The 20933-nt window shown below is 35.9% G+C and overlaps 1 protein-coding gene across 1 annotated transcript; it reads left to right on the top strand.

The window, feature by feature from the left end:
- The first annotated feature begins 1299 nt into the window (after positions 1–1299).
- Positions 1300–17338, top strand: LOC121407874 (hyalin-like). The gene is made up of 9 exons (XM_041599108.1): positions 1300–1426; positions 2434–2817; positions 3551–3781; positions 5574–5846; positions 6663–6752; positions 7186–7437; positions 8033–8296; positions 8960–9044; positions 16548–17338. The coding sequence occupies exons 2-9, from the start codon at positions 2508–2510 to the stop codon at positions 16627–16629; spliced, it is 1587 nt and encodes a 528-aa protein (XP_041455042.1). The 5' UTR covers positions 1300–1426; positions 2434–2507; the 3' UTR covers positions 16630–17338.
- The last annotated feature ends 3595 nt before the right edge of the window (positions 17339–20933 follow it).

Genomic DNA, 20933 nt, shown 5'->3' on the forward strand with positions numbered 1-20933 from the left:
ATCGCAATTAACACCACCACCTCAATCATCATGATAATCAACATCATCATAATTATCACCACCACCATCATCGTCGTCATCAGCAACATCACCTCCATTTATCATCATCATCACCATCATCATCATCTTTATATCATCATTATCACTGAGTAGTATAGGTTGAGTATACACGGAAAGATCAGGGAGACTCCTCATGTAACTCCCTGGAAAGATATACGCCCAGGCGATCTCTTCCACCTGACATATAACATGTTTAATCGGTAAATGATGTGCTAGCGCCTTGACGCTGGGTGATTCTTTGGTGCATTAAGATTAAATTCTCTGGGCTAATTTTCATCTTTGGGAGTTTTTTTTTTAATTTCTAAAAATCATTTAATCAGCCCTTTTGGGTGCTTGAAATCGGCATCTGAGGCACATACCACTTACCTAGATACGCCATTAGCGCTGCCCACATCATCGTCGTCATCAATACCACCACCACTACCACCACCACCAGTATCATCATCATTACCATTATTATCATCATGATGATTATCAGTATTACATTCTTAAAATAGTTGGGCAAAAATTCCCAACTTTTAACCAACCCTGGGCAACATACTGTCCACACAACTATTGGTTAAAATCTGCCCAAATTGGGTAATAAAACTAATAATTGGGTAATAAATTAGCTCAATTAGATAATAATTGCCCAGAATATATATATATATATATATATATATATGTATATATATATATATTTACCTGATACCACTCTTTAACGCGACCACGTAAAATAATAATTCATCACTGCATTTAGCACCATCACTTTTACCACTGCGATTCCCTAAGATAAAATAATGTATGGAAAATTTTGTTCTAGAAGCTGAAGAACTCGTATCCAATCCTTACAACAATTTAGTATTTGCCCCTAAGTTTAATGGTAAGTTAGTAACAAAGCGGAAGAGAAAAAATACATTCAAGAAACGGACTTTCTGTTTTACATAAATGGTCTGCGTCATAATACGCGTACGTACAGTTCAATAATTATTTGCCATAATTACACGAAGGCAATGTATACATATTTGATACATTTCATTCAACTTCAATCCAACAATAAATAAATGGGTGGGAGTATATTAAGCAATAACATTAAGCTTGTGATATTACATTTTAATTTCATTAATATTATCATAGGAACCAGAAAAAAAACTATATATAACTATATATGATCACACGATCAAGGATATTAAATTTATGTATGTTTTGATACAAAAACACATTCCGAAAAACAATTTATAAATAAATATCTATTTTCTTCTGGCAGAATGTCTTACCAACCAATGTGCAGCTGGACAGTTATGCTGGGATCGATTTGGGTCAACGGAATCAACGCATGTCTGTCAGTGTCAGAGGGACCAAGGATATGACTGCAGCCAACCTTCCAGTAAGTTTTACCACGTCCATCCATGGTTACTCGCTGCTATAACATTTATTCTTCCCTTTAAATAATAATGTATTACCAAGGACTATATAGGATATGTGTGAACTTCAGAAAATCTTCATACATAATCATTTCCATCATATATACCTATTTTGTAAAGCCCTGCATGGGAACAATCAGAACCCCTTTTTATCAACTGATGTTTTTTTTTTAATCCATCCATCAAGTACGGGTCCGCTCATTCTTTTTTAAATCAGCACAAATGAGCAAGTATACCTTGTACCCTTCACTTTTATTGGGCTCTATATCTTTGCCTCAAAATTTCTTGAAGGTATAATGATTTATGCTCACGAGGGCTGGGCGCCATAGGGGAGGGGGGGGGGGGGCAGAGAGTCGGCTTTACTCTCATAAGTTTTTTTTTTCATCAAGCAGTAAAATAATAGAAAAGAGGAAAAATAAAATCTAAGAAGAAAAGAGAATTGGGAAAGAAAAAAATATATATATATAAAAGAAAGGTCTGGGTATAATAATGCAACCCACTCTACAATAAGCATCTATTCGATTTAGAGCATCACCCCCATTAAAATACACTGGTACAACTCCTGTTAAAAAGTAGGAAGGTGGCAGGCCCGCGGATTGCAGAAATCAGTTATAACATAGGCATACGTGGGTACTAAACTGTGCACAATCGGTTGTAACATAGGATTCACACCTTTCCTCAAATTAATGTATGGATTAAAATTCGTATGAAATCAGAATATTGTTCGACAGTCTTCATTGAATTCTTTAGTTATGTGAAATGCAGTTTTACTTGTTTCAGAATGAGGCGTAGGGCTTACTAAATACTTTAAAGCCTACCAGTGATCAGGATAGCAATCATTCTGTTTTAGAAGATTTAATCAAATTCTTGATGCAGGTCGCAAGATACCCAATTATTATTCGTATAAGTTATGTTTAAATACCAGCACTATCATGAAATATCTACCGGTCTTTCATTAACTCGATCGCAGACGTCCAAACACAAATCACTTGCTATGGCCCTCACTGTCGCAGCGGGATATTCCAGTCGCCGTTTTATCCCGACATGTATGCTGCACGGGCTACTGTCTTGTATCTTCTGTACATCCCAAGTGCAACTAAGATCATGTTCACATTCAGCAACCCGTTCGAACTTGAAAAATACAAGGACGATCTGACGGTTGGTCCCGGGTTGGCAGTGGACTTCGATCTTGATCTACGAGGGGAAGATATTCCAAACCGTGATGTCCATCACTTCTCGGGAAACAAGGTTCCGAAGGATTTCGTTCTGGATGATACAGACTCGGCATGGATGTATTTTTTGACTGATAAGAACACGGAAAGATCTGGATTTCAGGTGAACTGGACAAGCGAAGGTAAAAACCTTTCTGATCGATATGATAGGCTTTATAATCATACTGAAATGTTAAATCAACATTTGAAAGGTTGAAGGAGTGACAACCTTTTCCATTGTTATATCAAACCTTTGCACAAAGCTGAATCCAACATTGTAAGTGTCACTTTGGCATGCATGCTTAGGTATTTTGATGTGGGCAATTCCATAAATTATGTACGTCCGACCCCCCCCCCCCGGGGAGCGTTTCATGAAAGGACTTGTCAGACGTTTTATCCGACAGTTACTATGGTAACAGTGCCTCTCAGCCAATCATAATCAAGGAAAGTTGTCAGGGCTGACAACTTGTCAGACGAAAATGTTGATGAAACACTCCCCCGGTTGTGGGACCTTCATGAAATTTTCTGTCTATGATTTCTGGTTCTTTTGACAGTCTGTAATGTTCCCTAACGACCATGACTTGGTCAGTTTATGAATTGAAGTAAGACTTGAGAAAAATGGGGGTCGGAGGTACAAAAATGTTGATAATTTCATGGAATTGCCCAGTTGAATAAGGGAAAATTTAGGGCTTGCACAACTGATCGAACACTCTCGAATGCCATGTGTGCAGTAGCTATCTTGAAGTACACCCATGTCCATTCTTTAGTAACAAAATCATGATTACATAAGTGGGATCATGGTGATGATAATGTAGTTCTTGTAATTTATGGTGACAACAAATTATCATATTTTATTTCCACACTATATCCATGAAGATCGGCTACCACCCGTAATCGTATGCCCATCAGACGTCACTGTGCCTGCACTGGCCGGCTCACAAAGTGCTTCTGTGACGTGGGTTCAACCGACGACCTCGGAGCCAGTGTTCGTTCAAAGCGACTTCGATTCCGGGCATGAATTTGGCATTGGACGCAATGTTGTGATCTACACTGCTACTGATGAAGCGGGAAACGAAGGACAGTGCTTCTTTTATGTCACCGTAGAGGGTCAGTCAACTTTGATGTTTTGTATTTTGGCAATTCTGAACTGACGAAATATCTTACAATCAAAATAACAGATTGCAACATGTGCAAGAACGGGTATGTGTGGATCTGCCAAGACATTAACGTATTTCTTATTATCTTTTCCTTTCTGGGTAATCATCAATGCTGGGTATGTCGAGGTTGATATGGTTTCTGAGGTCAGTCTCGACTTCAGTTAAGAGAAATCTCGATTCCGAAGGTGCGGGTATCGATTTTTGTTTTTACCTCCGGATCTTAGATATCAACGATAATGCTTCATTAAACAGTTAAACGGCGAAACGAGTCTTTCGAGATAATTAAGATGCACCTCCTGTTATAGGCTATATATACACTTGGAAAAATTGCCGAAATTCATTTCATTCATCTTGCTGACTATCATTGTTAGTGTCTCGAGAGTTGATATCTATCTCTTTATCATTATCACTGATCTAGCTCAAGTTCTTGATCAGGGACTTTTCTGATCATGATCTCAGAAAATCTAATATCGATATTGGACGGCGTATCCTAAATTAGATATCAATTTCAAACTCTTATGTCTAGCAGTGTTGAGAACCATTGCCGAATTTACGATGTCTTCTATTTTTAACATCAGACATAGTGTCTCAGTCTATGGGAAAAAAATGACAGAATACTGAGAACAGTAAAGGACAACAAAGCATGATGCATAAAGTATATAGTGTCTTCTGCACCCCCATTACCCAGGGCCATATAGTTATCATCAAAATCAACAACTTGTTACACATGCATAGAACATTTTCAACTCATGGATTGCTGAAACTATGGTCCATGCTGAAACCAATTAAGTAATGAAAAGAGAGATGTTATCTGTGTTGTAACTTAAGACGTATAAATTCTTGTGGTTGTTTTTTAGAAACCCTGACCGGTGTAAAAACAATCATATATCAAAATAAAGGTAATGATTCATACAATACAAATATACCAAAAATATTACATATATCTCCTTCCAATAGTTAAAAATATTAAATGAAAATAAAAGAAACTGCTCCTCAGAATTACGCTTTAATTGAGCACCCCCACGTCGCCTGGAAATGATGACGTCACGTTGTGTCTTGAGGGTTGTGATTCCATAGGTTTGTGTACAAAAGCATTGGGTATTTTCTTCCATTTCCATGTTATGAATCCATTTTTTTTTCGTTTTCAGATGAAAATGGCACTCAAAATTATTCACTGTTCAAATTGTTGTAAACCTACAACTATTCACTACCTTTTTTGTGATTTCTTTGTTTGGCTCTTATTGGGCCTAAATTGCTATGTCAGGAAAAGTTGTTATACATAATCAAAATGCAGATAGAATTGAAATCTGCGCCAAATAAGCTGGAAATAAAATATGGCAAAAACTAAAACTGTAGATTTCATAAATTCAAGCTTGTGGGAAAAAATATATGTGATATCCCTCTGTGATAGGATTGAAGAGAATGAAATGCGTTATCTGGAAAACAAAAAAAAATCACCCAGTTTTTCTCTGTACAAACCTATGGAATCACGACGCTTCTTACACAACGTGACGTCACGGTCTCGAGGCAGGTGAAAAGCACAATAAAGCCTATTTTCTAAACGGGGTTCGAAGCCCGATAATTGGAATATTCTTAAGCAAAATACTCAGCTGGGAAGCAGTGAAAATGCATAAAGCATACCTTGCTGTATAGTAGCTTATAAGCTTTCGATTGGTATATAATTTGTCAGTTTCATTTTGGGTCCGGTCTGGATCTTTAAATCTAAAATATGTAACGAATAGGTGATCCAAGTACGAACCTAGCACCTGTAATATCAGGTTGCCCGGTAAGTAGGACACCAGCAGTGTACAACACCAGTCCGCTTGCAACATCTCTCCCAGTCTTCTTCCAACCACCCAACGCCTCGAACCCAGTCAACGCCAGTGATATTATCACGACAGTTTCCTCTCAAATGCCTGGAGATGTCTTCGATCACGGGGTACATCTAGTGCTTTACAGGTTCATCACCAGCAACGGATTACAAGCCGACTGCGTCATTCCTATCCAGGTCTCAGGTGAGGAATGATGTAGACTTTCTTCTGTTACCTTGGTTACCTATCCTTCATATGGTGACTACGAATTCGGTTATTCCCATGTAACACTTCCCAGTATACCAGAATGATGTGGGTTTAACTCATAACCTGCCACGGCCTTGCATGCGAGCCGACCCTCCACTGCTTCATACATAGGCCTAGGCCAACTTGGAAGTAATTTTGGTTGTACGATAAGAACGAATTGCATAACATTCTTGCAACGAAACACCCCTTTTCTGTTTTGATGGACAGTAACTTATAAATCAATATCTCAAACCGAACCACTAACATCAATCAAAATGCGTAATTATAATCATGGTTAAAGCTTGGTGATGTTACGAAATTGATGAGGCCTATCAGACAACTTACTGTGATCAGACGACAGACACCTCTGTTTTCGATGCACAACACTATAAAAAAAATAGTGGGTAAATTTGTTACCACTACAACCGATTCGGGGCAGTATTTTATCCAATGCGGAAAACATATTGTCCAGTATAAGGTTAAAACATAATCAGCAATTTTAATGTTAGAAAAAAAATTGGGCATCAATTACGTTAGAATGGGCAAAATTTTCATCACACTGGAAAAAATAAAATGCCCGAATGAAATGCCCAATGTTGGTTGGACACATAATTACCTTAATGGAGCACTTGTACCCAATATATTTTAAGAGTGTGCAATAACAAGGAATCGTTTGAAATACATAACCGCGCCTTGTACCCTTTGCCATTTTTTTTATGTGATTAGAGAAAACATTATGGATTCAATATAAATGTAAATATCCTATTTTTGCAGAGGTGGACTTTTGCGCATCACGCCCTTGTGATCCTGATCTTGAAATTTGTCACCACACTCCTACAAGCTTCTACTGCTTTGTAATTGCAAGTAAGATGAGTTTTCCTAAATACTTTTTAACTCTTGTCAAATTGCAAAGAAGCTGTTATGAAAATTATGGAATTATTTTTTGGGAGTCTTGAGCCAATTTAATCTTATAGTCTAACCATATTGTGCACTAAAAGTAAAATGGGGGTAAAGTTGACATGGAAGTGTAGATATCTCATAATCAGATTTGATAGAAAGCTTATACGATTTGCCAATATGGTAAACGGTAATGGGGATAGGGTTCAGCAACAAATACAATAAAAATTACCACACATTACCATAACGTCACCATGTGTGTGGAACGAGCAGGATCTGTTAATTCTGCCTTTATTCGCATTTCCAAATCCAATGAACGGGACTTTCAGGCGAAGTAAATATACTCAATCTGTTCGTCACGTATTGAAACATATGCACTTGTCCGACTCTTCACTTGCAGATGATACCGTTGAGCCAGAGTTAGTCGACTGTCCAGATGACATCCGCGTCTTCACGGCCCCCTTGGATCTTTTCGTGTCTGTGAACTGGACTGAACCGACGGCTTCTGATGACTCAGGACGAGTTGTCCTAGAATCGTCCCACAGCTCTGGTGATCTCTTCTCAACCCAAGGGCCACTTGCCATTGTCATCTATGAAGCGAGGGACATGAACAATAACTCAGCGATGTGTTCTTTCAGCGTAAATGTTACTGGTAACTCTTAAGATCGCCATGTATGATGGCAGTGGACTCTTTAATCAAATTCGCTATCTTATTCTCTCTCCCCCTTTTTTGTATCATCCCTTTAGATTGACAAAAAATCGTAATGTATGTAAATTGTATCGGTAATTTATCTAGGACGACGCTTATGTTTGTGACACTGAAAGTTACCTCTAGATTTCAGTGGTGCGAAATTTTCTATCTAGAGAAGATGTGAATGCCCTGTCCGTGCGTAATCTGCGTTTTCGGTTTGACCGATTATCATTGAGAAAGTATATGCAGAAGTATACGCGGCTCAGATGATGAATTAGGGGTATTTGGTTTTAAATAATTGAAAATGCTTTCGAATTTTATTCAATTATTTCTAATAAGGACCCAGGTTATTTCGAAACATTAATATTTGCATAACCTTTGTTGTAAAACAAGATAGGCATTAAGAATTCAAACAGAGATTCCTCAATATCATTCCAGGGGTATATGAATATATAAATCCCAAGCATCGATGACTATTCGATATTGTTAATTTAATTTTTCAACAATTTAATTAACATAAAATATCATTCCGTTTTTATTACGTTACTGAATGTAGCGGATGACACCGGACCCAACCTGACTTGCCCAGAGAACATCACACTACCATTAAACGGATCAAGTGATAGAGTTGTCACGTGGCCAGAGGTCACCGCATACGATCCATCAGGTCCTGTTTCCATCATCCAAAATCATCATCCCAATGATAGTTTCCCGTCGGAATCAACAACAGCGGTTATTTATGTTGCATCCGACAGATACGGAAATATCAACTTTTGCTCATTTATTGTCACCATCGTCGATATGCCATCACCCCAACATCGTAAGTAGGGAAAAGGAAGAAAAACAAATTGACTTAATGAGCTATCGATGAGACATTGCATAAAAGAGAAGGCCACCGAGATGTGAAGTTGATCTGTACATGTTGATTACGGATTAAATGCAGACAATTCAGAAAAAGTCGCTTAAGTTTAGATGCGAATCAAAAGAATTTTTAAAAATAGTTATGCGCGAACAAATCCCCATTTCAAACTTTAATTGTCCATAAGGAATAAATAATTTTTAATGAATTGTGTATGGAAAAAAATATGTCCAAGGAATAATGATTGTAAAACAAAACAAATTCAACTATCTGATAAAAAAGCATATGGGATGTAATATATATATATATATATAAATATATATATATATATATATATATATATATATATAAGTACACAAAACTTTGCAAATCTTCGGTGGAATTTCGCAAACTGTCAATAATGTTTCCCTTTTCTCTTCTCTTATCCATTTACAAAAAGCCTTTCACTTTCTGATCCCGGATCCGAAAACTGTCAATAATGTTTCTCTGTTTTCTTCTTTTACCCATTTACGAAATATCCTTTTCACTTAATGCTTCAGATCCCGGTTCCGATATCAGGTATTTCGATGTCTATTCTGTTCAAGATTATCATTTGCAATTTTTGTTTTCTTGTTTAAAAAAAAGCTTTCCCGGTACAAGCTACGATTGCTTTGATTGTTGTCATCGGCATGATTATCCTCGTTGCTATGATGATCATGTTCCTAATAAAGTAAGTTTTTTTTATACTGAACCATTTTGCAAAAAAACAAAGTTTGCGGATATGGTATCGTTGAGAAAATACGGAAACATATGACAATTTATTAGCCTTCTTTAAATTCTCTGGTGTAAGATGAGGGTTATGATTGGTAGTTGACGCTTATTAGTAGTGCTTATTAAGGATATTGTGTCGTGTAGGCCTCCAACGTCCCCGGTTACCGATAAATTGTAATACACATACACAACGTCCCCATTTTGCATGATACGGGAATATATCCCCAATATACAGAGTGTTTTTTTCTTTACCGTCCCCGTTTGTCACCAATATTATTATGTGCGCTTGCACATCCTTACCCTTATACACACGAACTAGAGAGAGCCCCCTCTCCCCCTCTAGTTTACCTTCTATTCAAATGTTTTCATTCAATCATTCAAATGTTTTCATTCAATCATTCAAATGGCGCATAATTATTATAAGCAAATTATCATTGAATTTTGATCAGTTTATAGCCCGGGGGCCACTTCCATTCACGAGTAGATACCATGCGCGACCATGGGGTCTCGAAAAGCACCCTAAACAAGTGATTTTCCATATTCTAAAAATGCACCCCTTAAAAGTATTGCCGTGTGAAACCATACCCTTAACAAGTATTGGAAACAAAACGATACTCTTGGCAAATATTCCCTGAAATGAACCCCTAAACAAGTGCAGGGCCTGTTTCATAAAGCTGTTCGTAAGTTAGGAATGAATTTACGCACGACTGGTGACCCTTTCTTGTGTTATATGATATATCCCTATTAGAATGTGGGATGGTCGCTAAAATTGTGACTTTCCGTGGGGCAGCAAATACAACCACGGTTCTTAGACATGATAATATGTAAAATATTATAAGTGAATACAGGCTGACTTATGTATAAGAATATGTTCCAGTCATTCGTAAAGTTGTGCGTAACTTTACGAACAGCTTTATGAAACACCACCCAGGAATGTTTTATTGTTACGGGTCCTGATCGGTGGTCGGCTTTACCTTATTTGGTTTAGTACGACCCCACCTTATACACCTCGCGCAAATCGGACTCTAAACACGAAGTGTTGGGGCAAAAACGACATCCTTTATAAAACATTGTAATTTTGTTTTATCATTCCCGCAAATTCGACCCTAAACACGTAATTTTCCGAGCGAAATAGGTACCCTCTTTCATTATTTTTGTGTTTTTGACACCCTTATCACGTTACGTACGTAACGTACCCTATCGTGAAAAGGACATCCTTTTTACGTGTTTTTTGGTCGCGCATGGTATCCACTCGTCAATGTAAGTGCCCCCACCCCCGGGGGTTTATAGCAAACAGATTTCATTAATTAACCAGGCATAACGGCATATTAGTATATTAGTATATATATAAAATATATATTTTATCTTAATTGCTTTTTGCTACTGATTATAAGTGTGAACACGAATAATGTTGGTTTTTCTAGCAGAGTCTCCGTTCGGAGAGGTCATGCTTTGATTTGATACGCACTACTACAACATGAATCAATCTGTTATAATTGTCTTTATGTTTGCATATATATGTATGTATCTATATGAAGTGTTACTTGTAGAACGTTACAATTTATGTCAAGCAATTCCCCTTTTGGGGAATGCACAGGGATCTCTGATGATTTGTTTTGCAATGTTAATAGTCTACATTGTCTTGTTTTCGCAAGGTACTTTATTAACAAACACAATTATGATAGGAGGGTTAAGAGGTCATGGTTTATCTGCCTTATTTCAAATCCTAATGATATACGACAGGTGTTAAGCATTTTTTATTCAATGACAGTACTTCACAGAGTGGGATGTAGGCCTCTGACAGATATTCATGTACAAAGAATAGATTTTGAGAGTTCAGTAATTTGTATGCCCATGTTGGAAGTCAGTATAGTTTCTTTTCATATGCAGCCCCAGGCTTTATGGCAACTACATACTCTTTTCAGTATGCAAGCCAGTTTAGCATGTTTAGTGGTTATTCATTTTATCCGAACGATTGTTGTAGCCAAACACTTGCATTCTCATGATAACGCATATATCGAGGAAGATACACGTATTATAAATCGACCGGGTGATTTATATAGCGTTTTCTAGTAGAATGATTCTTTTTCTTATGCTAATTTTCAGCTGCCGAAAGGAATTTTGGAGGAATCTTATTAGGCATAAACACTGGCTAAAAAGTGGTCGCTTGAATACACCTTTTCTTCTGGAATTCAATACATTGTTTCCTAGTTTAGATTATCACGATGATAATGTGTATATATATCTTTCCCGCAATTCTTGGCTTTCAGTAAACTGTAAAGTCCGTAAACAACTCTTGCACACAAAATTCTTTGGACGTGATATAAATACATGTTGCTTTTTGTTTACATGTTTGAATGGATGGAATTTTTTTCATTGGCTTCAAAGTTTTAATAGGCAAAACATATTCGAGGTCTTTAAATTGCATTCTTATACGGTCATTCGACTGTCGAGTTTTTCAATTATTCAATTACCCCATTATGATGATGGTATGCACTGTATGATATCTCAACTAAACATGCTTCTCAATATCGAAGCCATGGTTCTTTTACAAACGTTACATAATCAATTGGGTGTTGATTATGCAGTTAGAGTTTGGATAATTCGGCGAGAAGGCTTGTCATGCATGCTAACTATTTTTTTTTACTGCCATCTCTTAAGATACTTTAACACACCTTTGATTTATATTCAAATACTCCTTTTTCCAGTAGAAAGAATTTTTAACATACAAATCACACAGAGAATTGCAGATGTTTTAATTGGGACTAACAGTCGGTCATTCATTGTGCATGCTTCGGGATCGATGTTATTTTACAAGGCCCATTCTTATGTTAAATTCTTTAATTGTGATACTCTTGTCATGATTTTGTTGAAACGTATTCTATTTGAATTAATCATGTTTACGAGATACACTTTGCCATGGCTTTCCATTAGGGTACCGGTAAACTTTCCTATTTTCATTACCTGTTTGTTTTTAATCCTTCGCTTTTGTAATTTCGGCTTTATGAGGATGACAAATCAGGATGTCATATCTTCATGATTATTAAAGAAACAAAGTTGAAATTTCTGTCGCTAAATGTAAGAGGCATTAGATCAAATTTTAAAAGGAATAAAGTTTTTCATTGGCTGGAAGATATTAATGCAGATGTGATATTCCTGCAGGAGACATATAGCTCTGATGATATAACTAATCTTTGGTCGTCTCAATGGAAAGGGGACATTGTATTTTCCCACGGGTCTCATCATAGTTGCGGAGTAACTATACTTTTTAAATATGACTTGAACTATAAAATATTATACAAACAAATTTCGAGTGAAGGAAGGTTTATCCTTTTACGGGTTAGCATAGATGACAATGAATATATTTTATTGAACATATATGCACCTACGGCAGATAAACACGCAGATCAAAAACAATTTTTCAAGCAAATAAATGATAATTTGCTATCAATAAACGACATAAAAACTATACCGGTGGTGATTGGGGGAGATTTTAATACCATGTTAGATGTAGATTTGGATAGAATGGGTGGAAACCCTCACCTCCATAATGATATCAGTGATACTATTAATGAGATACAGAATAATTTTGATTTAGTTGATATTTGGAGATTAAGGAATCCGTTATTGAGGAGATACACTTGGCGGCAATGCCATCCGTTAATACAAAGTAGACTTGATTTTTGGTTTATTTCTGATAATCTACAAGATTTCATACAAAAAACTGATATTATACCCGGTATGAGTTCAGATCATTCTGCAATTATACTTATTATCGAATTTTCACAAAAGAAACGACCTTTGTCAATCAACTGGAAATTCAATAATAGTCTTTTAGATGATGAACAGTTTCGTGTAAAAATGTCTGAAAATATAGACAATTGGATAACCGAATCAGTTCAATTTGAAGACATACGTATGAGATGGGAATTTCTGAAATATAACATCCGTTTATTCTCAAGGAAATATAGTATGAATCTGCCCATTCATTGGAGCTAAAATTTTAAGAGAGCAGAAAAGGGAGTTAGAAGTGAAATTAAAACATCTTCAGATTTTGGTGGATAAAGATGGTGAAAAATATGTTGACGAATATGAAAAGGCTAAGCTAGATTATGAAGTGCACATGGACCGTATAACTCATGGTATAATAGTCCGGTCCCGCGCAATCTGGGTAGAATACGGAGAAAAAAACAGCAAATTCTTTTTAAACTTGGAAAAGGCCAACAAGGCAAGATCAACAATAAACAGACTAAAAGTAGGGGATGAAATTTTAACCGATACTTTGAAAGTGAATACTCACATTAAGAATTTCTATGCAAACTTATACAAAACAGAAGACCCCAAATTGTTTAATAACTGTAAGTTTTTGGAGTCAAATTGTATACCCAAGTTATCGCCAAACCAGCGTGACTTATGCGAGAAAGAATTAACTCTTTCGGAATGTACTTCTTCTTTATTTGCCATGGCTAAGAACAAATCACCCGGTAACGACGGAATAACCGTCGAATTTTATTGTCATTTTTGGAGCAAACTTGGACCGTTGGTCGTAGATACTCTTAATTACAGTTTTGAACGAGGAATGATGTCTACGTCACAGAGGCAAGGCATAATTACACTTATAGCAAAAAAGGGGAAGGATAAAATGTTTATTGAAAATTATAGGCCCATAACTCTCTTAAATGTTGATATCAAGATCGGCTCCAAAGCCTTAGCACAGAGACTGAAAAATATTTTACCATCTATCATTCATCCTGATCAAGTAGCTTTTGTTAAAAATAGATACATAGGTGAAGCCGTGAGAACAGTACTTGAGACAATGTTCTATACTAGGCTTAAGCGTTTGGGCGGTATTTTATTAAGCCTCGATTTTAAAAAAGCATTTGACTCATTGAACCACCAATTTTTGATAGAAGTTTTGAAATGTTTTAACTTTGGAAATAATTTTTGCAATTATGTCAGTGTTCTTTACAAAAATATTGAAAGCTGTGTGATGAACAATAACGTCTCAACTGGATATTTTACGGTAGGAAAAGGAATACGACAGGGGGATCCTTTATCTCCATATCTTTTTATATTAGCTATAGAAACGCTAGCCATAAACATAAGAAAAAATGAAAACATTCAAGGAATAAGATTAAAAAATACTCATGAAATTAAGTTGTCTCTGTACGCCGATGACATAACGGTTTATTTGTCAAACTTTGAGTCGTATCATCACCTCACGGAAGCTCTAAATGATTTTCAATTATGTTCATCACTCTCACTGAATTACGATAAGACGAAAGCAATGTTTATAGGACAATTCAGTTTGCAAAAGCCATCTATACCAATAGATATAAAGTTTTTTAACGTTTTGACAATTCTTGGAATCGACATCTCTTACTCTTTTGAGGATAGAATGGCGCAATTACAAAGAATTTTATCCAACATTAAATCTCAACTAAATTTATGGAAAGCCAGGAATTTATCATTATACGGGAAAATCCAAATTGTAAAAACTTTTGCTACCTCTCAGCTGTTATATGCAGCCAGCATATTATCTATACCTTATTCATTTATTCATAAGGTGAACACATTACTGTATGAATTCATTTGGGGTGGTCCTGATAGAGTAAAACGTGAAGTTTTGGTTAAAGAATACGATGAAGGGGGGTTAAAGATGACTTGCCTCAAATCGATTATTCAAGCTCAGAAAATGAAATGGGTTTCGAGACTTTTCTCTTCAACTTCGAAGGGCTGGAAAGGTATATGTTTAGAATTGTTGTCACCTGTCGGTGGAGAATACATTTTTTATTGTAATTTTGATATGAAATATTTGAATATTGAAGTGTCAAATTGGTTGATGGACATTTTACAAACATGGTGTTTATTGGAAAGGAAAATAGATATTACCAATGAGTTTATATGGAACAATCAATATATCACATTTAAAGGAAAATCTATCTATAGACCAAACATAAAAGAAAAGGGATTCACCAAAATTACTGATATGTTAGATGAATTTGGACGCCCACTACGCTGGAGGGAAGCGAAGGAAAGGGGGTTAAAGTTTACTGAGTATTTTGAATTGTTAGATTGCTATAAAATAATGCCAGGGAAATGGAAAGTTTTCTTTTTACAACAAGACTACTATCATCTTGTAAAAGAACCTGAGGATTTCCCTTCTCTTTTCTGTGAATCTGCATTTAGACAAATTCAGAATATATCGACAAAGCAATTTTATCGCACTTTTTTAAACATTAATAACTCTGAAACCTCCAAGGTGTTTACTCACTTTAATCAACTTTACAACATCGATAGGCAACAGACTTCCAAATTGTTCACTCTTCCATTACGAATCACTATTGACACCAGACTTCGAATCACACACTATAAAATTTTAAATAACTTAATACCTACAAATGAATGGCTCACAAAAATAGGAAAGAAGACCGATGCATTATGTTCTTTTTGTAATGCGACACCCGAGACATTAGATCATTTATTTTTTGTATGCCCTAAAATAGCATCCTTTTGGAATGCGTTGCGTACGAGAGTGACTGACTTTAGTCCTAATTATTTCCTTTCACGAGAAACTGTTTTATTTGGATTACTAGAACCACTTACTCCATTCACCTTAGCATTTAATTTTCTAATTTTACTTGGTAAACAATTCATTTTGCGATGTAAATACCAAGAGACTCTCCCTAGTTTAAAACAATTTAATTATTATCTTTTATCTTATAAAGTTACCGAAGAAATTATTGCAAAAAAGAAAAACAAACTCAGTAAACACAATGTAAAATGGCAAAACATAAACAAGTATTTTTCCATTGCATAAATTGTAACCACTGTAGATTCATATTTTGTGTTATCCTTTTTTGTGACTTTGTTTTATCTTCTGTTCATGTTGTAGTGGTGCTTCCGGTCATGTTAATACATGAAAATGTCATAATTTTTTTTGTTGTTGTTGCGCTATACCCCGGCGATGCCGCCAGGTCGACTCTGGACCGTTAGGTATGGCCGTACCCTCCCTTTTTCTGTTAATGGATCGTCCTGTCGGCAGCGCTGGGGTACAATTTTCTTGTAAATTAAGATTATGTTGTATGTACTTATACAATGTTCTTTTTTATTGAAGTGCAACGATATGTTTTGTATATTTTGATTATTTTTTATGACGAATAAAAACTGCAAAGATAAAAAAAAAAAAATATTAGTATAGAGCGCCCGCCTCATAAAAACGGGGGGGGGTGTGGGTTCGATCCCCGGCCGAGTCATACCAAAGGCTTATAAAAATGGGACCTTCTGCCTTCTTGCTTGGCGCTTAGCATTTAAACAAGGGTAATGATAATATATGTTGTGCAGGGCTCACTGGAAGAGCAGTCTTTTGATTAAAGTGACTGCCCTGGGTAAATAAAACGTTATTATTATTAATCATTATAATAGCTAATAAGTTTTGTTGCATATTGTTTTTATTTGATAGATCCAAAAAAGACAGGAAGAAAGAGGAACAGAAGAAGAATGCGAGCATCGAAGCTCCAAACAGTGAAGGACAAAGCCCTTAGAAAATACATCAAGGATATAGTTCAAGATTCGCCGTTGATAACTATTTTTTTTCGGGAGGGGGATCTGAATTCATGTTTTTACGTGGATTATAAAGGAAAATGCCTCGACAGAAGGAAACCCACATTTTCATCATTATTTTAGTGAAAAGGAATGTGAAAATTAAAACCTTAATACTAAAGAGTGAAACTTACATACAAAAACAATAGATTGTGAACGATACTTTGATTATATATCAAGGCCGATGCATACATCAGTTTCCTGAAAATATCAACTGATGCGATAATGAGACGGAATTTTCCACTCAAGAAAAGGAGAACGGAGTAAAAGTGATGCATGTGTCAGTTGTTTGTACTGTCAAGTAGTTGATATAAAGTTTTATCATGAAAAAGTGTTTTCCTTTTATACAATGACTGATGATTTGAAGGATAATAAACAAACAAATTAAAGTGACAAAAATCATGTCTGAAATAGGAGTTTATATGTGACATAATTATCGTTTGCCACTTTTGACTTGTATATTTCGAAAGGCAATCAGTCATACTCACCAAATATTTGTAGAATGTTCAATACTGGCAACCCGCATAACATTATAGTGTCCTGAATTCTTAGGGATCTATATATACATATATTTTTGGCAATATGGGATATGGACGGGTGACAACTTCAGTTAAAGGGGAATGAAACCCTTGGAACAAGTGGGCTTGTGTGGAAAGAGAAAAAGAAAAGAACAAGACCTTTGAAAGTTTGAGAAAAATTGGACAATTAATGAGAAAGTTATGAGCATCAACAAGCTTCCCTTTGATGCCTACAAAATACCCCCCAAATGTCTCTTTTTGCTCTTTCTTATAGTGATACAAACCCTTTATCCATAATATATTCTTTGCTCATAACTTTCTTATTATTCATTCAATTTTTCTCAAACTTTCGTTGATCTGTTTCTTTGATTATTTGTTTTCACATAAGCTATCTTGTTCCAAAGGTTTTATCTTTCTTTAAATATATTTGGTTCCTACTTTGAGGCGTAGAATATTTACAAGAAAGATGAGAGGGAAAGAAGGGGGTTGGTGTGGTTTATTGAACAGTAAATGCTTATTTTGTAATATTGTGCTTGTATAAGTACTTGTTTGATATCTTAATATTGTTGAAGAAAAAATAAGTTAGATAATTGTCATTCATTTACACAAAACTTAAACTTTTCTAGAAAGTGTAATTATTTTCTTCAATTATTCAATACTAATTTAGCTATCGCTGAATATTTTCTCTTAAATTTTTGAAATGTATTTGGTTAAACTCAATAAAAATACGAATAGACATGCATGTAGTGCTTCATCCTACATTTATTTGCATCTTTGTCAGGTTTATAAGAAAATAAAAATTGAGTTTTAGTTCTTGTCATATTGGGTATTGTTTGATTTCATTTAAGGCCTGACGTGTGTTCAATCTTCATTTGTCGCGTGGTCCAGTGGTTAGAGCATTGGACTCATAATTACAAGGTTGTGAGTTTGAATCCCAACTCTGCCATTGTCTCCCCTTTGTTAAAAAGGCCCGAGAGTGATATCTGTCGTCTATAACGTCAGCTACTATGACTGATTATCCTAGACGTTTAATGTTTCCTAGGTAATTGCTTATATACCAGCTTGGCGTTTACCTGCAAAATGCTGTCTTGCCGGGTTCCTACGGGAGTTACCATAAACAGAAACAGAATCAGAATTTATCCTATAGATTAAATGCAAGTATAATCCAAACATGGATAATTCAAATTTAGAGAAATGAAAAAAATATTGATTGATTGCTTGATATGTATGTCATTTGCAAATTTAAAAATCACGTTCAGGAAATGAAAAGGGAACTTTTTTTCTGTAAAGCAGAGATTTATTATAGATATTTTGTGCTGCTTCAAAATGATGAAGATAGTACACGCGCTGGTTTGTGTGTGTATTATGGGGCCCAAATACAACTTTTCTTTTTTTAAAGTTTGTTAAAAAGGTATAGAATATTCTTCCCCTTGAAATTATTATGTTTTTTAAAAGAAAGTCCTTGGAAACAAAATCCTCACGGAAGACACTCTTTATCGCTTGAAAAGAAAATAAACAAAGTGCCGTGTTATTATAGGGGAAAATGCCCTTATTTTGTTGCCTCCCAGAGAGCATTGTATAAGTTGAGAGACTAAATGCCCTGTTTAGGAATAAAAAACTTCGTTGAATAGAATTCACTGAAAGAAATATTCTCTGTCCTGTATACGTGGCCCTTCTGAGACGAAAAAGATCGGGAAAAATCAATGAAAAACAAAGGAGTTGTTATAAGAAATACATTACAAATAAGAGAATCAACTATAGGAAAGGATACAGAGTAAAAAGATGTTGCCCATAGAGGGCACAGTTCTATTGGAAACTTTGGTGCCCCATCCCCGAGTTCCGCTTCCACTGCAGAAATGACACTAACTGCAAAAATATACCTTTAATGCAAGTTTTGAACAAACTATGAAAAAAGGGGCATTTATCAGAAGTAAATTAGGACATATTCAAATAGGGCAATTGATCAGAGATGGGAAGTGGCACACTTACAGAAGATGAATTTCACAATAAAAAAAAGGGAGCTTAAGTTGGGGCATAAACACATTTTGAAAAGAATCATCCAAGTAAGATAGGCACGTGTAGATGGGAAAATAATGAAGAAAACATCCCACTGATCTTGCATGAAAAGAGCGGTAGGCCTATTAACCCGAGGGGGGGGGGTAGTCAAACATATTGCTGCACATGCGTGACTACCCCCTCCCCCCAAAAAAAACGCGTTTAAAGGGGTGTTTTTTTTTCAATTTTGGACAAGGGCCGCCCGTGCACTCGTTAAGTATCAATAACACTGATTTTCGAGAAAAAGGGTGGTTTTGAAAGACTGGTCAATCACAGGGTCAAACGTATAGGGTATGCCCCCTCACCAAGTTTTCTCCCGGGGTCATGTTTGACGACAGCTTGTTTATGGGCCAAAATGTGTAAATATAGCCCGCGAAAACCTTGTTTAGGGGTTATTTTGCACACAGAGAAAAAAACTCGTTTAAGGGGTGTTTGGAAATAATTTAGTCACGCATGAGTAGATTTGACTGCCCGGCTCGGGCAAATATACGAGAATGGGCACAGGTAGAAAGAAGGTTGAAAGGGGAAAAGAACGTGTTTATTAGAGGGGGTGGGTCGAGTTCTTGGGTATAATTTATAAGGGTCACTTTTTAGAGCTTCAAAAGTGGGAGCACTGTGCCGCATGCACCGCCCACAGGATCGCAGCCAATGCCAACTCCTTTTCTCTATAGGCCTATTATATCAAGCAATGTTACCTATGTTCCTTATGCCTTTGCGATCAAGATCATGAACAAAAGTTGTTATATTCAACACAATAGCAAAATGAATAAAAGGAGAGAGAGGGGGAGAGAGAGGGGAGAGAGAGAAATGACACTATTAAAACAATTAGAAGGATAAAATTGGATGAAAAAAAAGAAAGAAAAGATGACATTTTAAGTTTGGCATTATTTCGCAAGACAGCTAGAGCACAGTGAAAACACGGGTCGTGTGGTCCAGTGGTTATAGCATTGTACTCATAATCGCAAGGTTGTGAGTTCGAATCCCAACTCTGCCATTGTGTCCACTTTGATAAAAAGGCCTGAGAGTGATATCTGTCGTCTATATAACGTCATCCACTATGACTGATTAACCTAGACGTAAAATGTTTCATAGGTAATTGGTTATATACCAGCTTGGCGTTTACCAGCAAAATGCTGTCTTGCCGAGTTCCTACGGGAGTTACCACAAACAGAAATGAGCAATAATAAGGGAGCCGATGATCATACTTTCGGCCCGTACTATTCTATGAAAATTGAATAATATCACATGAATTTGAGACGGCGAAACGTTTCAAATTGCTGCATTTATTAACAACTTTTAATCAAGTGCATTTTTATCATCAAATTTTAAATAAATAAAAATTATTGCAATTCAAATCAATTCAGTTAAATCTATTTTAGAGTACTGGTAAAAAAATCAAGTGCACTAATACAAATATATTTATCTAAAAATGGGAAAAAATGAAGAAAAAGGGAGAAAAAATGCAAAGAGAAATAACCCATAGGGGGTATTTTTTGAAATATTTGAAACTGGTGTGAACACAAAAGAAATAGTGGTGATTTCACTTGTCTTTATTTAGCGAAATTTAACAAGAAGCGAGTGAATGACTTTCTACTTCAGGCGCGCTTCAATCAGGGAAGTGTTGGTTATAACCATAGAGTTATATTTAACTCTATGGTTATAACACTTTCCTG

Source organism: Lytechinus variegatus, chromosome 2 (genome assembly GCF_018143015.1).
Source record: "Lytechinus variegatus isolate NC3 chromosome 2, Lvar_3.0, whole genome shotgun sequence".
Lineage (NCBI taxonomy): Eukaryota > Metazoa > Echinodermata > Echinoidea > Temnopleuroida > Toxopneustidae > Lytechinus > Lytechinus variegatus.